This window comes from Heterodontus francisci, chromosome 22, assembly GCF_036365525.1.
Source record: "Heterodontus francisci isolate sHetFra1 chromosome 22, sHetFra1.hap1, whole genome shotgun sequence".
Taxonomy (NCBI): Eukaryota; Metazoa; Chordata; class Chondrichthyes; order Heterodontiformes; family Heterodontidae; genus Heterodontus; species Heterodontus francisci.
Window position 1 is genome coordinate 72,424,354 of NC_090392.1, and position 17,151 is coordinate 72,441,504.

At 41.3% G+C, this 17,151-nt stretch overlaps 1 protein-coding gene across 2 annotated transcripts; it reads left to right on the top strand.

The window, feature by feature from the left end:
* Positions 1-714: 714 nt before the first annotated feature.
* LOC137381434 (apolipoprotein A-IV-like) lies at positions 715-16,554 on the top strand. 2 transcript variants are annotated; one of them, XM_068054021.1, is made up of 4 exons: positions 715-801; positions 3,577-3,640; positions 13,327-13,420; positions 15,849-16,554. In XM_068054021.1, the coding sequence occupies exons 2-4, from the start codon at positions 3,598-3,600 to the stop codon at positions 16,294-16,296; spliced, it is 585 nt and encodes a 194-aa protein (XP_067910122.1). In that variant the 5' UTR covers positions 715-801; positions 3,577-3,597; the 3' UTR covers positions 16,297-16,554. The 2 variants fall into 2 exon arrangements, with proteins under 2 accessions (XP_067910122.1, XP_067910123.1); XM_068054022.1 differs by having other exon boundaries at positions 774-797.
* Positions 16,555-17,151: the final 597 nt, after the last annotated feature.

Below are 17,151 nucleotides of genomic sequence, written 5' to 3' on the forward strand. Positions count from 1 at the left end.
GGTCATTTTCTTTTCATTTGTGGGATGGTCATCACTGGCAAGGCCACCATTTATTGCCCATCCCTAATTGGCCTTGAACTGAGTGGCTTGCTAGGCCATTTAAGAGTCAACCACATTGCTGTAGAGTCACATGTAGGCCAGACCAGGTAAGGATGGCAGATTTCCTTCCACATTAGTGAACCAAATGGGTTTTTACAACAATCGACTAATTTCAGATTTATTAATTGAATTCAAATTTCACCATCTTCTGTGGTGGGATTCAAACCCATGTCTCCAGAACATTAGCTTGGGCTCTGTATTACTAGTCCAGTGACATTACCACTACACCACCGCCTCCCATTTGGGTCACATACTGATGATCTGTTTGTAGCCTTATCCTCCTCCAACCAAATCCAATCCCAACATTCTTCTCGGGCACCACATTGGGATCAGGAAAATTCCTGCTATGGACTTAATTCATGAGTCCAAGGACTGGATTGTTTACAACAACTTTACGGTCAGACACAGATAAAATTAACTGCAGTCGTAACTGACTTTTCCATTTAATTAGATGCACTCAGTGTGCACCATCAGACCAACATCAGCTGGTAATGTTGTTTCGACATTCAATGTTTGCTAAGCACAAATAACGTAAGGTCAAAAATTTTCATCCTCATCCTAATAAAAACAATAAAAAAACCCAAATCTGTAGTTTACTGTTCTTTCCCTTATCAGATGGACCAGATAAGAGAAGGTTAATAAATCTCACAGACCTGACCGAAATCAGTCACAACAGGAAGCAACAGGATTAAACTCAGGCAGGTAAGAAGTGTTTCAGAATTAATCAGTGGTGTAAGGAAAATAATTAAATGCAGCACCGTTTTCTTTGGTGGTGACCAGAAAAACAACCTTGTTCATGTGAGATTTCACATGGGTGTTCTGATGGCTCAATAACTAAATGTCTGGTATTTTAGGAAGACGCACTGACCAGGAAGGTACCAGATTCGATCCCTGCACTGATGTTAGGGCATTTACAATTGCCCTCAATCTCCCTGCTCTATCGAAGGGGGACATTTCATGCTGGATTACTCTTCCTAATAATTTTCCAATGATATGTAGTAGCCCTGCATGCGCGTGGGCGTCTGTTGAGGGCAGTATCAAGTTCGTCAGTGATGCTCCGTGTGGTCGAATAGCCGACTGATGTTCACTGTCTACTTGAACTGGGGTCACACGGAGGGTGACGAAGGGTAGCCATTGCCCAAGGGATTGTACAGGCCCTGGGGTCAGCACGCTCAGAAGAAGAGGGATAACTTGGGAAAAGGAGAAACAAAATGTGGTCACCGATTAGAAACTGGAAATTTATATTGAAGAGGTCTATGCTTGTCTTCAATAACAGAAACTAGGCATTAGATGCAATGAAAGTAAGGTGAATATTAAACCTTTATCTGCAACAAAGTGCCATGTGATTATTGAATTTACATAAGTAAATACTGAATAAATCAACAAAGGCTTAAGGAGTCAAGTAACGATTTATCTGTATACATCTTCGTGATAACTGACCAACGAGAGCTTAAAAACTACTGATTGGGCTCTTACATTACAGATTTGAGCACCTCCAACAATCATGAAATGAAGCAAATTACTTCAAAATTCTATGTCATAAGATGCAAACAAGCTTATTCATGTGAATCTTAAATTGTTATGTATTGATACATACATTTGTCAAAGGTAATGCTTTCTTGTAATATTTTGTTAAGGATTTTTAAAATTATTTATTTTTGGGATGTGAGCATCACTGGCGATGCCAGCATTTGTACTCTGTCCCTAATTGTCCTTGAGAAGGTGGTGGTGAGACACCTTCTTGAACCACTGCAGTCCCATGTGTAGGAAGACTCACAATGCTGTTGGGAAGAGAGTCCTGACTTGTGTCTTGTAGATGGTGGAGAGGCTTTAGGGAGTCAGGAGGCGATTTACTCGTTGCAGCATTTCCAGCTGCTCTTGTAACCACAGTATTTATCTGGCTGTTCCAGTTAAGTTTCTAAGTTTTTATGTGTTAAGAAAAGAAATTCAGATTTCAGGTTAGTGTAGTATCGAATGGTTGGTCTCTTTCTGCTTTGTGCATACATGTGCTTAAATCCAACCTCAAGAAGATTCTATCTTGAATTATTGAGCTGGTGCTAATTTTGAAACGCAGAGATTTATCACCCGTTAAGAACTGAATTGGACTTGCTTCGTACGCATATCGTGCAGGATTCTTCCAGCAATCACAGAGGCAAAATTTTTATACCATAAAGCTGGGTCAAATTGAAACCGAGGTCCGAGAGCTTAAAGGGCAGGTCATAACCCACTACACTGTACAATCTTGAGACATTGTTGTATTTACAGAACTGAACCACCACAGAAGACTAAATAGGGAATGTGTTTCAAGGTTCTGTTTTATAAGGGCTAGCACAGCAGTCGTGCATTTATTGTTTGTGACATTCTGAAGAAAAGCATAAAGTTGGTAGCTACTGTAAATCTATGGTTTGTATTTAATCCTGTTTAGTTACCTGCTTACATACTGCTCAAGTGAATCTGATAATCAGCTTAAATCCTAACATACGCTCTGACAAGAGTGTGTATCAATTTGCCTAATGAAAGCAGATAAATCTCAAGGCAGCACATAATAGCATGGGAGGAGGCTCATGTGGAGCATAAATTGACATGGACCAGTTGGGCCAAATGCCTGTTTTTGTGCTGTAACATAGGAAATAAGAGAAGTAGGCCATTCGGTCCCTCGAGCCTGCTCCGCCATTCAACTAGATCATGGCTGATCTACCTCAATGCCATTTTCCTGCACTATCCCCATATCCCTTGATGTTTTTAATATGTAGCAATCTATTGATCTCTGACTGGAACATACTCAATGACTGAGCCTCCACAGCCCTCTGGGGTAGAGAATTCCAAAGATTCACCACCCTCTTCATCACTGTCCAGCAGATTCCTCTTGTATTCCTGACAGTTTGGGAAGGATATGAATTATATGAAGATCTTGGTCATTGATAATCCTGCTGTCACTAGAATTTTGAAAAAATCAGAAGTTTTAGGGAGTGAAACACTTCTCCATGATTTTGTCACACAGTGTTAGTATGAGAAACCCTTCCAGGTTGGTATAACTTGGCCAACTGCAGAGTAAAACTTTAAACCAACCTGTGAACAGTATTCCCTTTAGCACCACTCTAAAATTGTCATTGTGACCTCTCTGAAGGAGATTGTCTTTTTTGAACCAATAGATGCCAACTAGAGGTAGTTGTTTAACTCTAGTTTTAGCTCTCGGCTGCAGCTCGTTGGAAGCTACGAGGAAGACAGTTGAAGACAGGGTTACACAATTAAAATAAGGTCTGTCAACTACCACAGGATCTGGGACATCCTTGTTGACTTAACATTGTCTATGAAAGGTGTAGGTGGAGTTTCTCCAGGTTGTCCATCATAGGGCTTCAATAACAATTGGATTACACACGCTTCGCTTGTATGGTGTTTGTGTTCCATAGTCACCGTTTCATATAATGATTAAGTCATTGAATTCTCAGGAGCTAAAAGCTTACATTGTCTTTGCAGGGGTTTGAGAACCTGATCATCATGAAGATATTTGTGGTTACTTTGATGCTGTTTGTGGTGAAAGGTATGTCACAAAAACATTTTTTGATGCCAGCTTTGGGTTAGTGGTAGCACTGTTGCTTGAGTCAGAAGTTTATAGGTTCAAGTCCCACTTTAGAGACTGCAGTTTTCTAATAGTCTTCTGGATAGGGTAATGGAGATGAACACCCTGGAATCACTCAAGAGGCAATTAGAATTGGTAATATGGGTGGAATGAGAAGCTTTTTTATGTTGTCTGATGCAACATAAATGAGATTGTGGAATTCAGGTGGCTGAAGATCTCAAACAGGTTTATTAAACAGCTAACAACTATATGCAGTACCGAGCTATCTAATTGCAGGTATTGCCTCTTGGTGTTGCAGTTACAGAGAAAGAGACTGGCACGTAGTTACATGACTACATCTTGGCACTTGGCTCATTAGCATACTAAGATCTTAAAGGTACATTACTCTTACTGGCAATCGCACAACATCCCCCTTCTTTCCAAAGATAAGTCTCGTATGCTAAAAGCAAAATACACTAAATTAGATAACATCAAAAATTATTTACACATGGCTAGAGATTATCAACTTTACAAATAGAGCCTCAGAAGTCCATAGGTCGTCTTGGTGGTTTGACAACTCTTGCTCAGGGACATTGCGTCTCAACTGTTGCTGTTCCTTCTCAAGTTTCTCCCTCTCTGCATTCAGTTTCTGTTTCTCTGCCTTCTGCCTACTAACATAGTCTGTTGCTTTTCTCAAGATGATCACTTTTGGGGTCTTGTCATTCTTAGAAAGTTCCAGCACCTCACCTCAAAGAGCTAACAGACAATGCTTCAACTCATTCCTCCTCTGCCTCGTCAGGCCATTGTGTGTCCTTTGCCTCTCTTCATCCTCTATATTGGAAGGCTTGGGGCTCAAGGTCGAGGACTTGTTGGGGAAGAGTACTTGGTCTCATGGAGATACCTGTCCATTCTGGCTCGTTGTGGTGCTGGCGGTTCTCTATAGAGCAGAAGTGAAGACGCAACATAGTTGTGCTGTTGCTTGGTTTCCAGGCTGCACCATTTGATGCTGGTCGGAGTCTGTGTGCGGATTCCAGTCCTTGGAGATCTCCCCTTGCCAATGCTCTCATGGATTGTTATGATGTTGAGGCCCTAACATGCTGGTAGTCCTACCATTGCTGGTCTGCTCGTGTCTACTATGTAGAATGTTTGTGGTTTCTATGCCAACTTACTATATTTGCATTGCAGTGTTAATGTGCCACTGCACGGGATGGGTGACCCATTATATGCAGATAGCTTGGCAGTCATCGGTTGTATCATTGATTTCCAACAAATCCAGTATATATCTTTGAGGTGTCAGTCTGGTACAATATTTGCACTAGTGCTGGTGTCAGTCTTGTCCTTGAGTGTGTGTTTGCCAGCTTTCTTTGGGCACGTAATGGTGATAGTTGTAAAAACTTCCAGTTGCTTGAATTCATCAACATGGTGTGTCAGGTTCACAATGTGGATTGCTTGCTCGTCTTCTGACTGAGACTTGCTCCGACCTGAGTCTTGTCTCAGGTCTGTTTTGCTGTGGACTTCGTGTATTGGCTTGCATGTATGCAAGTCTCTGGCCCTTTCCTTGCTGCTATTGCATCGTTGATGCACCTGTCTTCTGTCGGTTCGTGTGCGACTGTTACTTCTGGCTGCCTTTGGAGCCAGAATTCCTGCACAGGTGGGCCCAGTGTCCTTTTGCACCACATGTCCTGCACAAGTCTCAAAATGTAGGGCAATTTCGTCATGAGTGGGACCAGCCATATTTGCCACACAGCTTGTTTGCTCTTTTCAACCTGGTTATTGTGTCGATACTGTTGGCTGCACCTAGTGCTTGCTGGTGCTGTTGTCCAGCTAGGATAGCTTCGTATTTCCTGCCATCTTCCAGCAGTGCATCAATGCTGTGACCTTTCTTTTTCCCCAAGAGGTCTTTCTGGAACGCTTCAATGGGTGTTGATGCAAAACTGGGTGGGAGGGTGAGTTATAAGGAGGATGCAGAGAGGCTTTAGGGTGATTTGGACAAGTTGAGTGAGTGGGCTAATGCATCGCAGATGCAGTATAATGTGGATAAATGTGAGGTTATCCACTTTGGTAGCAAAAACAGGAAGGCAGATTATTATCTGAACAGCTATAAACTGAGAGAGGGGAAAATGCAGCGAGACCTGGGTGTTCTCGTACACCAGTTGCTGAAGGTAAGCATGCAGGTGCAACAGGCGGTAAAAAAAGCAAATGGTATGTTGGCCTTCATAGCGAGAGGATTTGAGTACAGGAGCAGGGATATCTTGCTGCAATTTTACAGGGCCTTGGTGGGACCACACCTGGAATATTGTGTACAGTTTTGGTCTCCTTATCAGAGGAAGGATGTTCTTGCTATAGATGGAATGCAGCGAAGGTTTACCAGACTGATTCCTGGGATGGTGGGACTGACGTATGAGGAGAGATTGAGTCGGTTAGGATTATATTCGCTGGAGTTCAGAAGAGTGAGGGGGGATATCATAGAAACCTATAAAATTCTAACAAGACTTGACAGGGTAGATGCAGGAAGGATGTTCCCAATGGTGGGAGAGTCCAGAACCAGGGGTCATAGTCTAAGGATACGGGGTATACCTTTCAGGACTGAGCTGAGGAGAAATTTCTTCACCCAGAGAGTGGTGAGCCTGTGGAATTCGCTACCACAGAAAGCAGTTGAGGCCAAAACATTGTATGTTTTCAAGAAGGAGTTAGATATAGCTGTTGGGTCTAAAAGGATCAAAGGGTATGGGGCGAAAGTGGGAACAGGCTACTGAGTTGGATGATCAGCCATGATCATAATGAATGACAGAGCAGGCTTGAAGGACCGAATGGCCTATTCCTACTCCTATTTTCTATGTTTCTATGATACAATCATCAGCTCCATTATTCGGCCTGACAGTTCAGCTTCTGAGAAATCACATTTGTTGCCCTTACTGACGAGCTGGTCTATTGATTCCTGTGGCTGTTGCCTGTAGGACATCAATTCCAGGTGGTGAATTTGAAAATTCACTCTCAATCGGAGCTGATCTTTCAGCACTTTCCATATCTTAGAGGGGTCTTTCTGGACCTGTTCAGATATTCCAGAGGTATTGATTCTGTACAATCCCTCATTTCCTATTGCTATCACAATTTTTACAGCTTGCTTCTCTGGTTCTACCGTCACATGGTCTGTGAAGTATAACTGCATTCTTTGTTTGAACAGTTGAAACCCAGATAGGATATCCAAGGCTTTCTAGCTCATGCTGGGAAAATTGGAGTCCATCTTTCTGCTGTCCTTTCGCTTTAAATCTTGCTTTAAGAACTTGCTTTAAGACTCTTTAAGAAACTTTCTTGGCTGCTTTTATTGACAGCAGCAGCTTGTCTGTTTGTCTTGTTTCCAGCACTAAGCCTGTTTATTTACACAGCAGTGTCATTTTTTTGTTAGTTTGTTTATACAGCTGTTCAAGAGGCAATTCTTTATTCTTGAGTGGTTTTATGAGTTTATTTTAACAGGCTGAGTGAATGAAAAGTCTTGACGGTTGAGTGGTTTTAATGGGTTTCTATTTATAGGTCTTGCAGGGAGCTGTGTGAGTGAAGGATTCCTGTGCTTTTCACTGTTGGGCAGCTCTAGGAATGGCACGGCCCTGCTTAGCTCAGGAAAGGGATTGGGTCTTCCCCAAATTTTTGGTTTCTCAGGGAGCCTTTGAGAGACAAAAGAAATCAATCTTTTAAGGACTTCAAGGCTTCTCTCCTTGTTTAAAACGGGAGTTCCTGTACCGATGGCAGACTGACTCATCTGATCACAGTGATTGATTTGCAGCATGTTGTTCAGGTTTTCTGGTAGGTTTTAAAAAACAGAAGATCAATTGTTTTTCAATCAAGATGCTTCATCCTCAAATTGTTGCAACAACATCCAATCAAGCATTCCATCGTGCATGCGATCACGCACGCGTGTGCACACACACACACACAGACAGATAGAGAGGGAAAAAAGAAAAGTGACTTTTAGTTGGGGGTGGGGGAGGCTCTTTGAAATCAAGTTGTCGATGGGTGCAGGCCTGAGATGATTGTAGATTTCTCTGTTGATTGAAGGTTCAGTTAAAGATGGTGAGACATTTCCGGTTCGCTGCTGTCTGATGTAGATGTAGGATTTTACAGCAGGACATGTGCCCTCTGCCTTACTGGAACGTGAGCTGCTGGATATTGCTTCTCTCTCTCACTCTTTGGCTTTGGACTGTCTTTTTTTAAAATTTAAAGCTTTTACTTCATGCCTCCTGGTAGGAGATGTTCTGATCTCTTCCTCATGGTGACCGCACAATGGTCCAGGATATGGCTACTTCACACTTTCGTTGTTTCAAAAGAAGACATTTAGTTCTGGAATGTTTTAGGCTGGGGTGCAATTGACACCTCTTAGCTTTGAAGAGTTGTTCTTTTTGTCAGACAGTTTGAATACACAAAGGCCAGTCCCTGTTCCTACAACATCCACTTTAGACCATTGTTCACTTTTTAAAATAAAGATTCATTTTTTAAAAGACACAAGTCAGTTTTTAACAATTCTTTAAAGTTAGTCCATAGTTTGTATGATCGCGTTCCAGTGTGCGTGCCACCTCCCCCAAAAAGGGAATAACTGAAATTCCTTGGAGTTCATTTTTAGGTTGTTTGTTTTTTCAGTTTAGAAAGAAAGGGAAAAAGGTAAGAAAGCTTAGGTTCACATCACTGTACACATTCACTCCTCCATCTTACAACGGCTGCAGTTGACATTGTTTGTAGCAGCCATTTTCAAGTTTAAGTTTTTTCATCATCTTTTCTTTGGATGAGGTACCATTAAAAAATGCATTTCTTTTGGTTACTTGTTGTCAAATGGGTTTGTAGTTTCCCTCACACCCGTTGTTACTACTATAGGAATGTTAATCTCCAGGGATATGTGATTGTTGGTGAAGCTTGGAGTATGCAAATTTCTGTTCCTGCTTGTGGCAAGGTTCCCTGTCTGTACAAACTTTAATCCCTTCACTACTGCTTCCATAATACATGACATTAACCATTCAATTTCTGGCACACTGATTGCTCTTATTTCTGGGGTGATAGTGGGCGATGCATTGGTTTCTAGACCTTGCGAGGCATCTGGGATTTCTTTCTGCCCCTTGTTCTTGCTGAGCTCTGAATCTAATTTGTTGGGTTTGATTAGTTCTTGATTGGAACCTGATCATGTGATTCTTCAGTGGGTAGATCCACACCGACCTCACTTTTAGTTTTCTTGTGATTTTCACAAGTGCGGTTCACTTTAGGGTATGTTACCTTCCCTTTTCCTTTTACTTCAGGGATAGGTGTTTCTCTAATCTGCCACATATTCTCTGGAACACCACTACTCACAGGTGGTTGCCCAACTTCCACTGCACTCCCCTGTGGCACTTCCTCAAGGTGAGGCATCTACCTCACTCTTGGCTTTCCTGTTTGGGAAATTTCCTCATTCCTATTTAAATCTTTGAAAAAGGTTTCAGCTAACCATATCTCTGGTGCTTTCCCTTAAACCTTTGTGGCTTTTATCTTAGCTTCTTTAAAACTTTTTGGCGTTATCTGGGCCCTTTTAGATTCTTCTGGCTCTATCGCCTGCTGTGGGATTTTTGGGACTTTCCCAGCCCTCTGTCGCTGTACAGAGTTTTGTTTGTTCCACTCAGTTTCTTCACTCTCTCTGAACTGTTCTGAACTGGTCTACTCCCTGCATGGGCAAGCTCGTAATGATTCTGACTGTCATTACTCCAGTGACCAACTTACTCTTCGGGTAAATTCTAAATCAGCGAACCTTCAAACATTTGCCAGTAAGCCTTTTTACTAATACCATGGTATTTGTTCTGTTTTAGATTAGATTAGAGATACAGCACTGAAACAGGCCCTTCGGCCCACCGAGTCTGTGCCGACCATCAACCACCCATTTATACTAATCCTACACTAATCCCATATTCCTACCAAAACATCCCCACCTGTCCCTATATTTCCCTACCACCTACCTATACTAGTGCCAATTTATAATGGCCAATTTACCTATCAACCTGCAAGTCTTTTGGCTTGTGGGAGGAAACCGGAGCACCCGGAGAAAACCCACGCAGACACAGGGAGAACTTGCAAACTCCACACAGGCAGTACCCAGAATCGAACCCGGGTCCCTGGAGCTGTGAGGCTGCAGTGCTAACCACTGGCATTTCTGTCAGTTTGGCTACCAGTAGGGTTTGAAAACAATCAATATCCCTGAAGATGGTCATCTCCTTGTCTGGTGCCTGGGACACAAAAGGAGTCATTTTTCTTTTGTGTGAAAAGTTCTGATATGCGCTCTGCTCTTGAGTTATAATAGAACACAGGCTTACCAGTTTCAAAGCCACAGACATGTTGGCATACCAACAATTGGCCTGGACATGCCCAGACTTTCCCCACTGGAAACAGGTCGGGTGGACCCCTCCTGGTTTATCACCTGGGTTCTTTCTTTTAAAAGTTAGAGACTGGTCTGGTTTTACTTTCCTACTCTCCTTTTCACTCGAGTCCATTTCTGCTTCCTCTGCATCCCTGCTATTTCTCCCGAGCTTATAAGAGTTACTAAACCCAAATTTATTCTGAATTAGGGATCTGTGTAATAATTCATAATTGTTGGCCATTTTAGCTGCTTCCCTTACACTTGTGATTCTTTGTTGTTTGAGGTGGGTTCTTATACTACTTTGGATGCTGTTTTTAAATTCTTCCAGCAACATCACTTCTCTCAAATTTTCATATGAGGGTTCTAGCTTGAGGGATTATATCCAGTGATCAAAGCCAAATGTGTAATTCTTTCAAATTCAATGTAAGTCTGTGTGGGACTTTCCAGGTGTGTCGGAATTTCTGTCTATGTGCTTCTGGTACCACCTCATGTGCATATAGAATTGCAGTTTTAGTTTGTTCATAATCAGAGTAACTTTCTTCTGATAACAGGGAAAAAAACTTCACGAGCCCTACCTACAATCTCACCTTGTAGGAGGAGAGTCCAAAATTCTTTTGACCATTTTAATCTAGTAGCTATTTTCTCAAATGAGATAAAAATATGACTCAGCAACCTCCCCATTAAATTTTGGCACCAGTCTTGAGTGTCTCAGCACATCAAATCTTTGCTCTGAATTGGGGATAAGGTTTGAATAGCTGGTAGCATGCACACCTTGTGCTTGTAGCCTTTCTAGCTCAAACTTTCTGGCTAATTCCTCTTTCCCTTTCTGAAACTGCATCTCTTTTTCATCTGTAACTGGATTCTAGCTAGAATTGTGTTTCAGTCTCTGGTTCCATGCTGTTGTCTTCTAGTATGTTTAAAATGGTTGGCCAGACTTTTCACTAGTTCGGGTTTCTTTGTTTTTTGTCTGAAAGTGATTCCCACCTCTGTAGCTAGGCTTTTTAGTACTTAATTTGTTTAACTTATCATGGGATATCTCTCCCTGCTCTACAAACTCCTTATCATTAAATGTGGCCGTCTCTTTTGTTTCTACTATCGTAGAGGAAGAACAGAAGAATGCAAGAAAACCTGTTTGTTTATTTTTCCTCAAATACGGAGGTCAATTTTACTCCTCTCTCGTTTGGCAGTTCAGATCCTGGCTTTGAGCCCCCAATTTATGATGACCATGCAATGCGATGTGGGTGCTTCCCACTGTTCAACTCCCCACCAGACCACAGCAAGTGTTCTGATTATGGTTTAACCCCTTGATGTTTTATTTTTCAAATAAACAGCAACAGGTTTTCTGGTAGGTTTTAAAAAACCAGAAAATCCAATTGTTTATTGGTCAATACACCTTATCCCAAAATTGTCGCAACCACATCCACTCACGTGTTCACTTGCACGCACCTCCACACCAGCGCCCCGCCACCCCCCCCCCCACCCCCACCACACACACCCACACACACAAGAAGAGACGGACAGAGAGTGAAAAAATGAAGGTGAATTTTAGTGGGGGGAGGGGGGAGTCCAGATAAACTTGTTAAATTCTCTTTGAAATCAAGTTGTTGATGGGTGCAGGCCTGAGATGATTGTAGATTTCTCTGTTGATTGAAGGTTCAGTTAAAGATGGTGAGACATTTCTGGTTCGCTGCTGTCTAATGCAGATGTAGGATTTTACAGCAGGACACATGCCCTCTGCCTTGCTGGAACACAAGCTGCTGGAGGTTGCTTCTCTCTCTCTCTTGCTTTAGGCTGTCTTTTTTTTGTAAGGTAAAGCTGTGTTGTTATTCACCTCCTGGTAGGAGACATTTTCATCTCTTCCGCTTGGTGATTGCACAATGGCCCAGGACGTGGCTACTTCACACCTTCTTTGTTTCAGAAGAAGACATTCAGTTCTGGAATGTTTTAGGATGGAGTGCAATTGACACCTCTTAGCTTTGAAGATTTGTCCTTTGTCTTTGTCAGACAGTTTGAATACACAAAAGCCAGTCCCCTTTCCTTTGGCAGCCATTGTGGACCATTGTTCACTTTTAAAAATAAAGGTCCATTTTTTTAAAAAGACAAAGTCAGTTTTTAATAAGTCTTCAGAGTTAGTCCATCGTTTGTATCATCGTACCTCCGGTGTGCGTGACAAAGGTAACCCAAATTGTCTCCCAATCTGTGTACACAAGTAGAACAAGTAAAGACAGAAAGCAAAAATTCAGGATAATTAAAAACTGTTGCAATATATTAATCTGGCAGACTTCCAATTTGTAAATTCCATTGCATGAATGTGAGTGGGCCAATTCGAAACAGGGATGCAAAGCAATAGGAAGATTAATCACACTTTTGCTACTGATCACTATCTCACAAAGACCACTTTCATGAAATTGTCAGGTTCAGCCCCTACCTCAACATGTATGCTATTGAAACTCTCATGAATGCTTTTTGTATCTCCAGACTAGTCTATATCAATGCTCTTCTGGCTAGTCTCCCATTTTCCACTCTCCATAAACTTGAGGTCATTCAAAACTCTGCTGTCTGTATCCTAACTTGCACTATGACATGTTCACCCATCACCCCTGTACTCGCTGACCTACTTTGGCTCCCAGACCATCAATGCCTCAACTTTAAATCCACACCACCCTGAGCTTTGTAACCTCTTCTAGCTCTGCAACCCTCCTAAATGTTTGTGTACTTCCATATCTGGCCTCTTGCGCATCCCCCACTTCCTATACATTACCATGTGCCTGCAGCCATCTATGCCCTGTGCTCTGGAATTCCCTCCATAACCCTTTATCTCCCTCTTGTCATTTAAGATGTTGTAGAAAATCTGTCTCTTTAACCAAGCTTTTGGTCACCCCTAATTCTCCTTTCTTTAGCAGGCGTGTCAATTCGTGTCTGATTACGCTGCGGTGAAGTGTCTTGAGAGATGTTTTATTATGTTAAAGATACTATATAATTGCAAGTTGTTGTCGTCACCCCCTGCTGGGTAGTGTGCATTCAGGGATTTTGGGCGAGGACAAGGTCATACTGGGTTATGATATTATCTATGGACAGTGACACTGTCTAGTCCCACACTTAAAAAATAGGCATCTGGTTAATATACTGTTAATATGCCTGTTGGCACCAACTGGACTCAGCAAGTCTCACCATCTCTAAGAGAGGAGACATATAATTGGCAGAAAATAAATTGTTAATGAGGATGGGTGAGGTATTAATTCATCTGATCTTGAAGATAAATGTATATAAACATTGGCATTTCTTTTTCTGTTTTGATGACCAGGAATTGAGGCCCGTGCACTTCCAGGTGAGTCGAATGTTACACAAACTCGTGGAGCAGCTGATCCGATTTTTGTGGCCTCTATCAGTCGAATAATGTAAGGACTTAATCTTCTATTACCATATCACTGTTAAACCTCTGAAAAGAAAGACTTTCATATAGCGCCTTTCATGACTATAGGATGTTCCAAAGTGCTTTACAGCCAATGAAGTACTTTTGAAGTGTAGTCACTCTTGTAATCTAGGAAATGTAACAGCCAATTTGTGCATAGCAAGCTCCCACAAACAGCAATGTGACAATGACCAAATAATCTGTTTGTGTGATGTTGATTGAGGGACAAATATTGGCCAGGACACCAGGGAGAACTCCCCTGCTCTTCTATCAAAATAGCACTAGTGGATCTTTATTTTCACATGAAAGCCCAGAGAGGGCCTTAGTCAAGCATCTTATCTGAAAAAACAGCACCTTTGCCAATGTAGCATTCCTTCAGCACTGTACTAGCGTGTCAGCCTTAATTTTTGAGTTCAAGTCTTTGGAGTGGGACTTAAGCCCACAACCTTCTGGACTCGGAGGCAACCATACTACCCAGTGAGCCAGAGCTGACACCATCGAAAGAGTAGTGAGCAATGTGATTATACACAAGATCTAATCACATTGTTTTCTAACAGTTCTTCTGTTTTTCTTTTGCTGTGTTTTCTAGTCCAGCATTGGAATTTGCAGCTCTGGCTGTATGACTAAAACACAGCCAATTCGTAAGTTTCAGAGTCAACTGACAATTTGTGGGTGATTTGTTTAGGTAATTCAGGTACAAATGGAGACACCGACAGTAACTTTCCTTCATTAATATTTATTGATGATACATAATCAATAGGTCTTATCTAAGTTCTCTTTTCCCTCAATGTATACAGCATGTTATTTCAACCTCCCATGCCTGGCTCTGCCCACGCAAACAGCACTTCAGAGCTTCTCATTTGTGCTCAGGGTAACCTGTTGATTCTCCATGCCTGCAAATTGTGCTTCTTTCCAATTTTCCCCTCCAGTTATACCCATACTGTTCACAACTTAGAAATCATGGCTTGGAATTTGTAGTTGTAATGATGGCGAATCTGTCAGTCTTCGCTCTTATTACTGTGTAAAACTGACAGCAACTTCTAGCATCCACACATCCATAGATAGTAAGGAAATCCAGAAGCTGCTGTCAGTTGCACCCTGCCCCTCCAGAAAATGTGCTGTTGCAGTCCTCACAGACGCAATCAGCACAGAATCACTGAATTTACATGTACTCTGTTCTCACTGTAAGAACCAATGAAAAGCTTTGTTGAATGAGGTATAACTGAGCTTTTAATGGTGTATTAAGTCATAATTACTGCTGAACAACCTCTCTGGCCCTAAAAACCTAATATTACAAGTGTGGAATGCCATATTTTCAGAATAACATTTAAAAATTCTTTGATTTTTAAAATAATAAGAAATAATTCTGATTTTTTTAAATGTTTGTTTATGATATTTCAGCCTCTACCTTAACCCCGTGTGAATGCCTCAATCTTTATTTCACTTTACGCAAAATGATTAAAAAGTGAATTATAGTCCATGCTTTTTACTTCCTGATTTGCTGTCTGTGAAAATTCTTCAATCTGATTAGCTGATCAGCCTGCCTGGTGATGTCACTGTTGCTGGACACCACAGAACTATTATATATAGCCCCGAATTCAAAGCCACACTGGAATAGAGGAAATTGACACCCCAGAGCCTGCTAAATCTTTGAGGGCATCTTTTTTCAAGGTCAGAGTGCCGCCCTTTTGCTGCTGACTGCAAATTCTGGGCCACTGAGCTTTGTTTCAGCTTTTTTAGTGGGTCCATTGTACATATGATACGTGGTCAGTTCATTCTCATGTCAGGTCATTCTGAATGTTTTTATGGCCAAGCTTTTCCCCAGGTCAGGCCATTCTTAGAACGTTGTGTACCTTTCCTTTATCGAGACAAATTTGTTTAAATTTTGTTAACAGTAATAATTAGTTATACAACTCCAGTAATTTCAACAATAGTCAATACCCAGTAAAAAGGTGACAATGAACCAGAATATTCAGGAATAGTGAAAGGCTATTAATCTCAATGAGAGGTGTCCCTACTTTGCTTTCCGTCCTTTCTAGCATCCTCGCTTGTAACTGATGTTCCCTTTATGTGGATTAGTGTAGTTAAGCCCCATCATAAGCTGAAAAACTTCAGTTTGGTTACCTCAAAGTCATAAGACCAAGGTCAGCAATTTCCTTTCTTTATCAATTGAATTTCTGATACCAGGAATCATTTTTGTTGCTTGCTTCAATGCCCTCTTAAAGAGACACCATATCCTATCACTCCCTCCTAACTGAGTAGCCAAGATGCAAAGATCAGTAAATTATCACAACATTTTTAGAGATATAATTCCTGTTTCACTGGTTTCATATTCTATTACCTTTGCACTAAAGATAGGACCGCAGGCTGAGATCTACGAACATAGATTTATATATTATTTCTTTTCTCCGCAGGAAAATGCACAATCTAACCAGCATTTTCGAACATCTAGCAGAGAACATGACCTCGCTGACAAAAGAATTCCGACAGAAAATGGAAACTCTTGGAATAAATGTTGAACAGCAGGCTGGTACAGTCAAAGACAGGCTGGCCAACCTGTTTGAACAGCTCCAAGGGACAAGTGAAGGCATTTCTGAACAGAACAGAATGTCCATTACCCAACAATTTGAGATGTTGAAGAAAGACATGACCAAGTTAGATCTGAACTCTATGCCTGTTAATTACAATCAGACTTTAGAAAAGATACAGCAAGATCTCAAGCAGCAAATGGAGCAACTTCAACAGGTTTTTGTTCCTTTAGTTAATCTTTTCCAGGGACCAATCATGGAAGGAATTGTAAACTTGAGAAAATCTGTGTCACCTGGAGTTGATGAAATCTCTGTGCCAGATCCACAAAAATAACTTTGCATGCACCATAATTGCCTTAAAGTTGCTTAATGGATTCTAACACGAAAGCAGTTAATTAGGGACAATGAATACAAATTAAAATTCAAATCAATCTTAATGTGAAAGATCAACTCCCATTCTATATTGGCATTTACTTAGCATTACATGGTACTACTGTTACTCTTATAGACACAGCGACACAAAGATACATTTGGTCAGGTAGACAAGAACTGACCCATTTTCAGCCTCAGTAATAAACAATAGTTCACTAAAGTGAGTGATATTTGTTCAGCAATCCCGTGAAGCAAGTCAGCAAACAGCTGGTAAAAGGTCCAGGAAACTGTCTAATCTAAATCCTCTCCGTCCTCATCAGATCTACAGAAATAGCAATCATTTGCTGGGGTCAAACAAATGTGTGAAAAAGACCTCAACTAATATGCCCATTATTTAATAATGAATATCACTAATTGTATTGTCTCTGAAAGTACTTAATAATTTGCATTTTAATAGTTCCATTTTTATTTCAGCATTAATATTAATGTTGAATTGATTGTAAACGAATATATGAAAATGGTCAATCGTGTCAATGTGCATTGTAAGGTTCACACAACACACAGAACAGGTTAGAAGGTTTTTGCACAACACTTGTGAATGAGACTGATGAATTACCATGGCCATATAGGCATTTTGTGTGCACCAGACGGAGCTTTCAAGATGGCTCCTGGGCTGGAAGCTCCCTAGGAAGCTCCCTTGCTGTTCAACTCTATCCATGGCCATCTGCTCCCATCCCTAACGTTTTCTCCCCCAATCTGCCCTCTTAAACTGTTTAAATTCCCCTGGCTCTTTAAATCAGTTCATTTTAGCCCTATC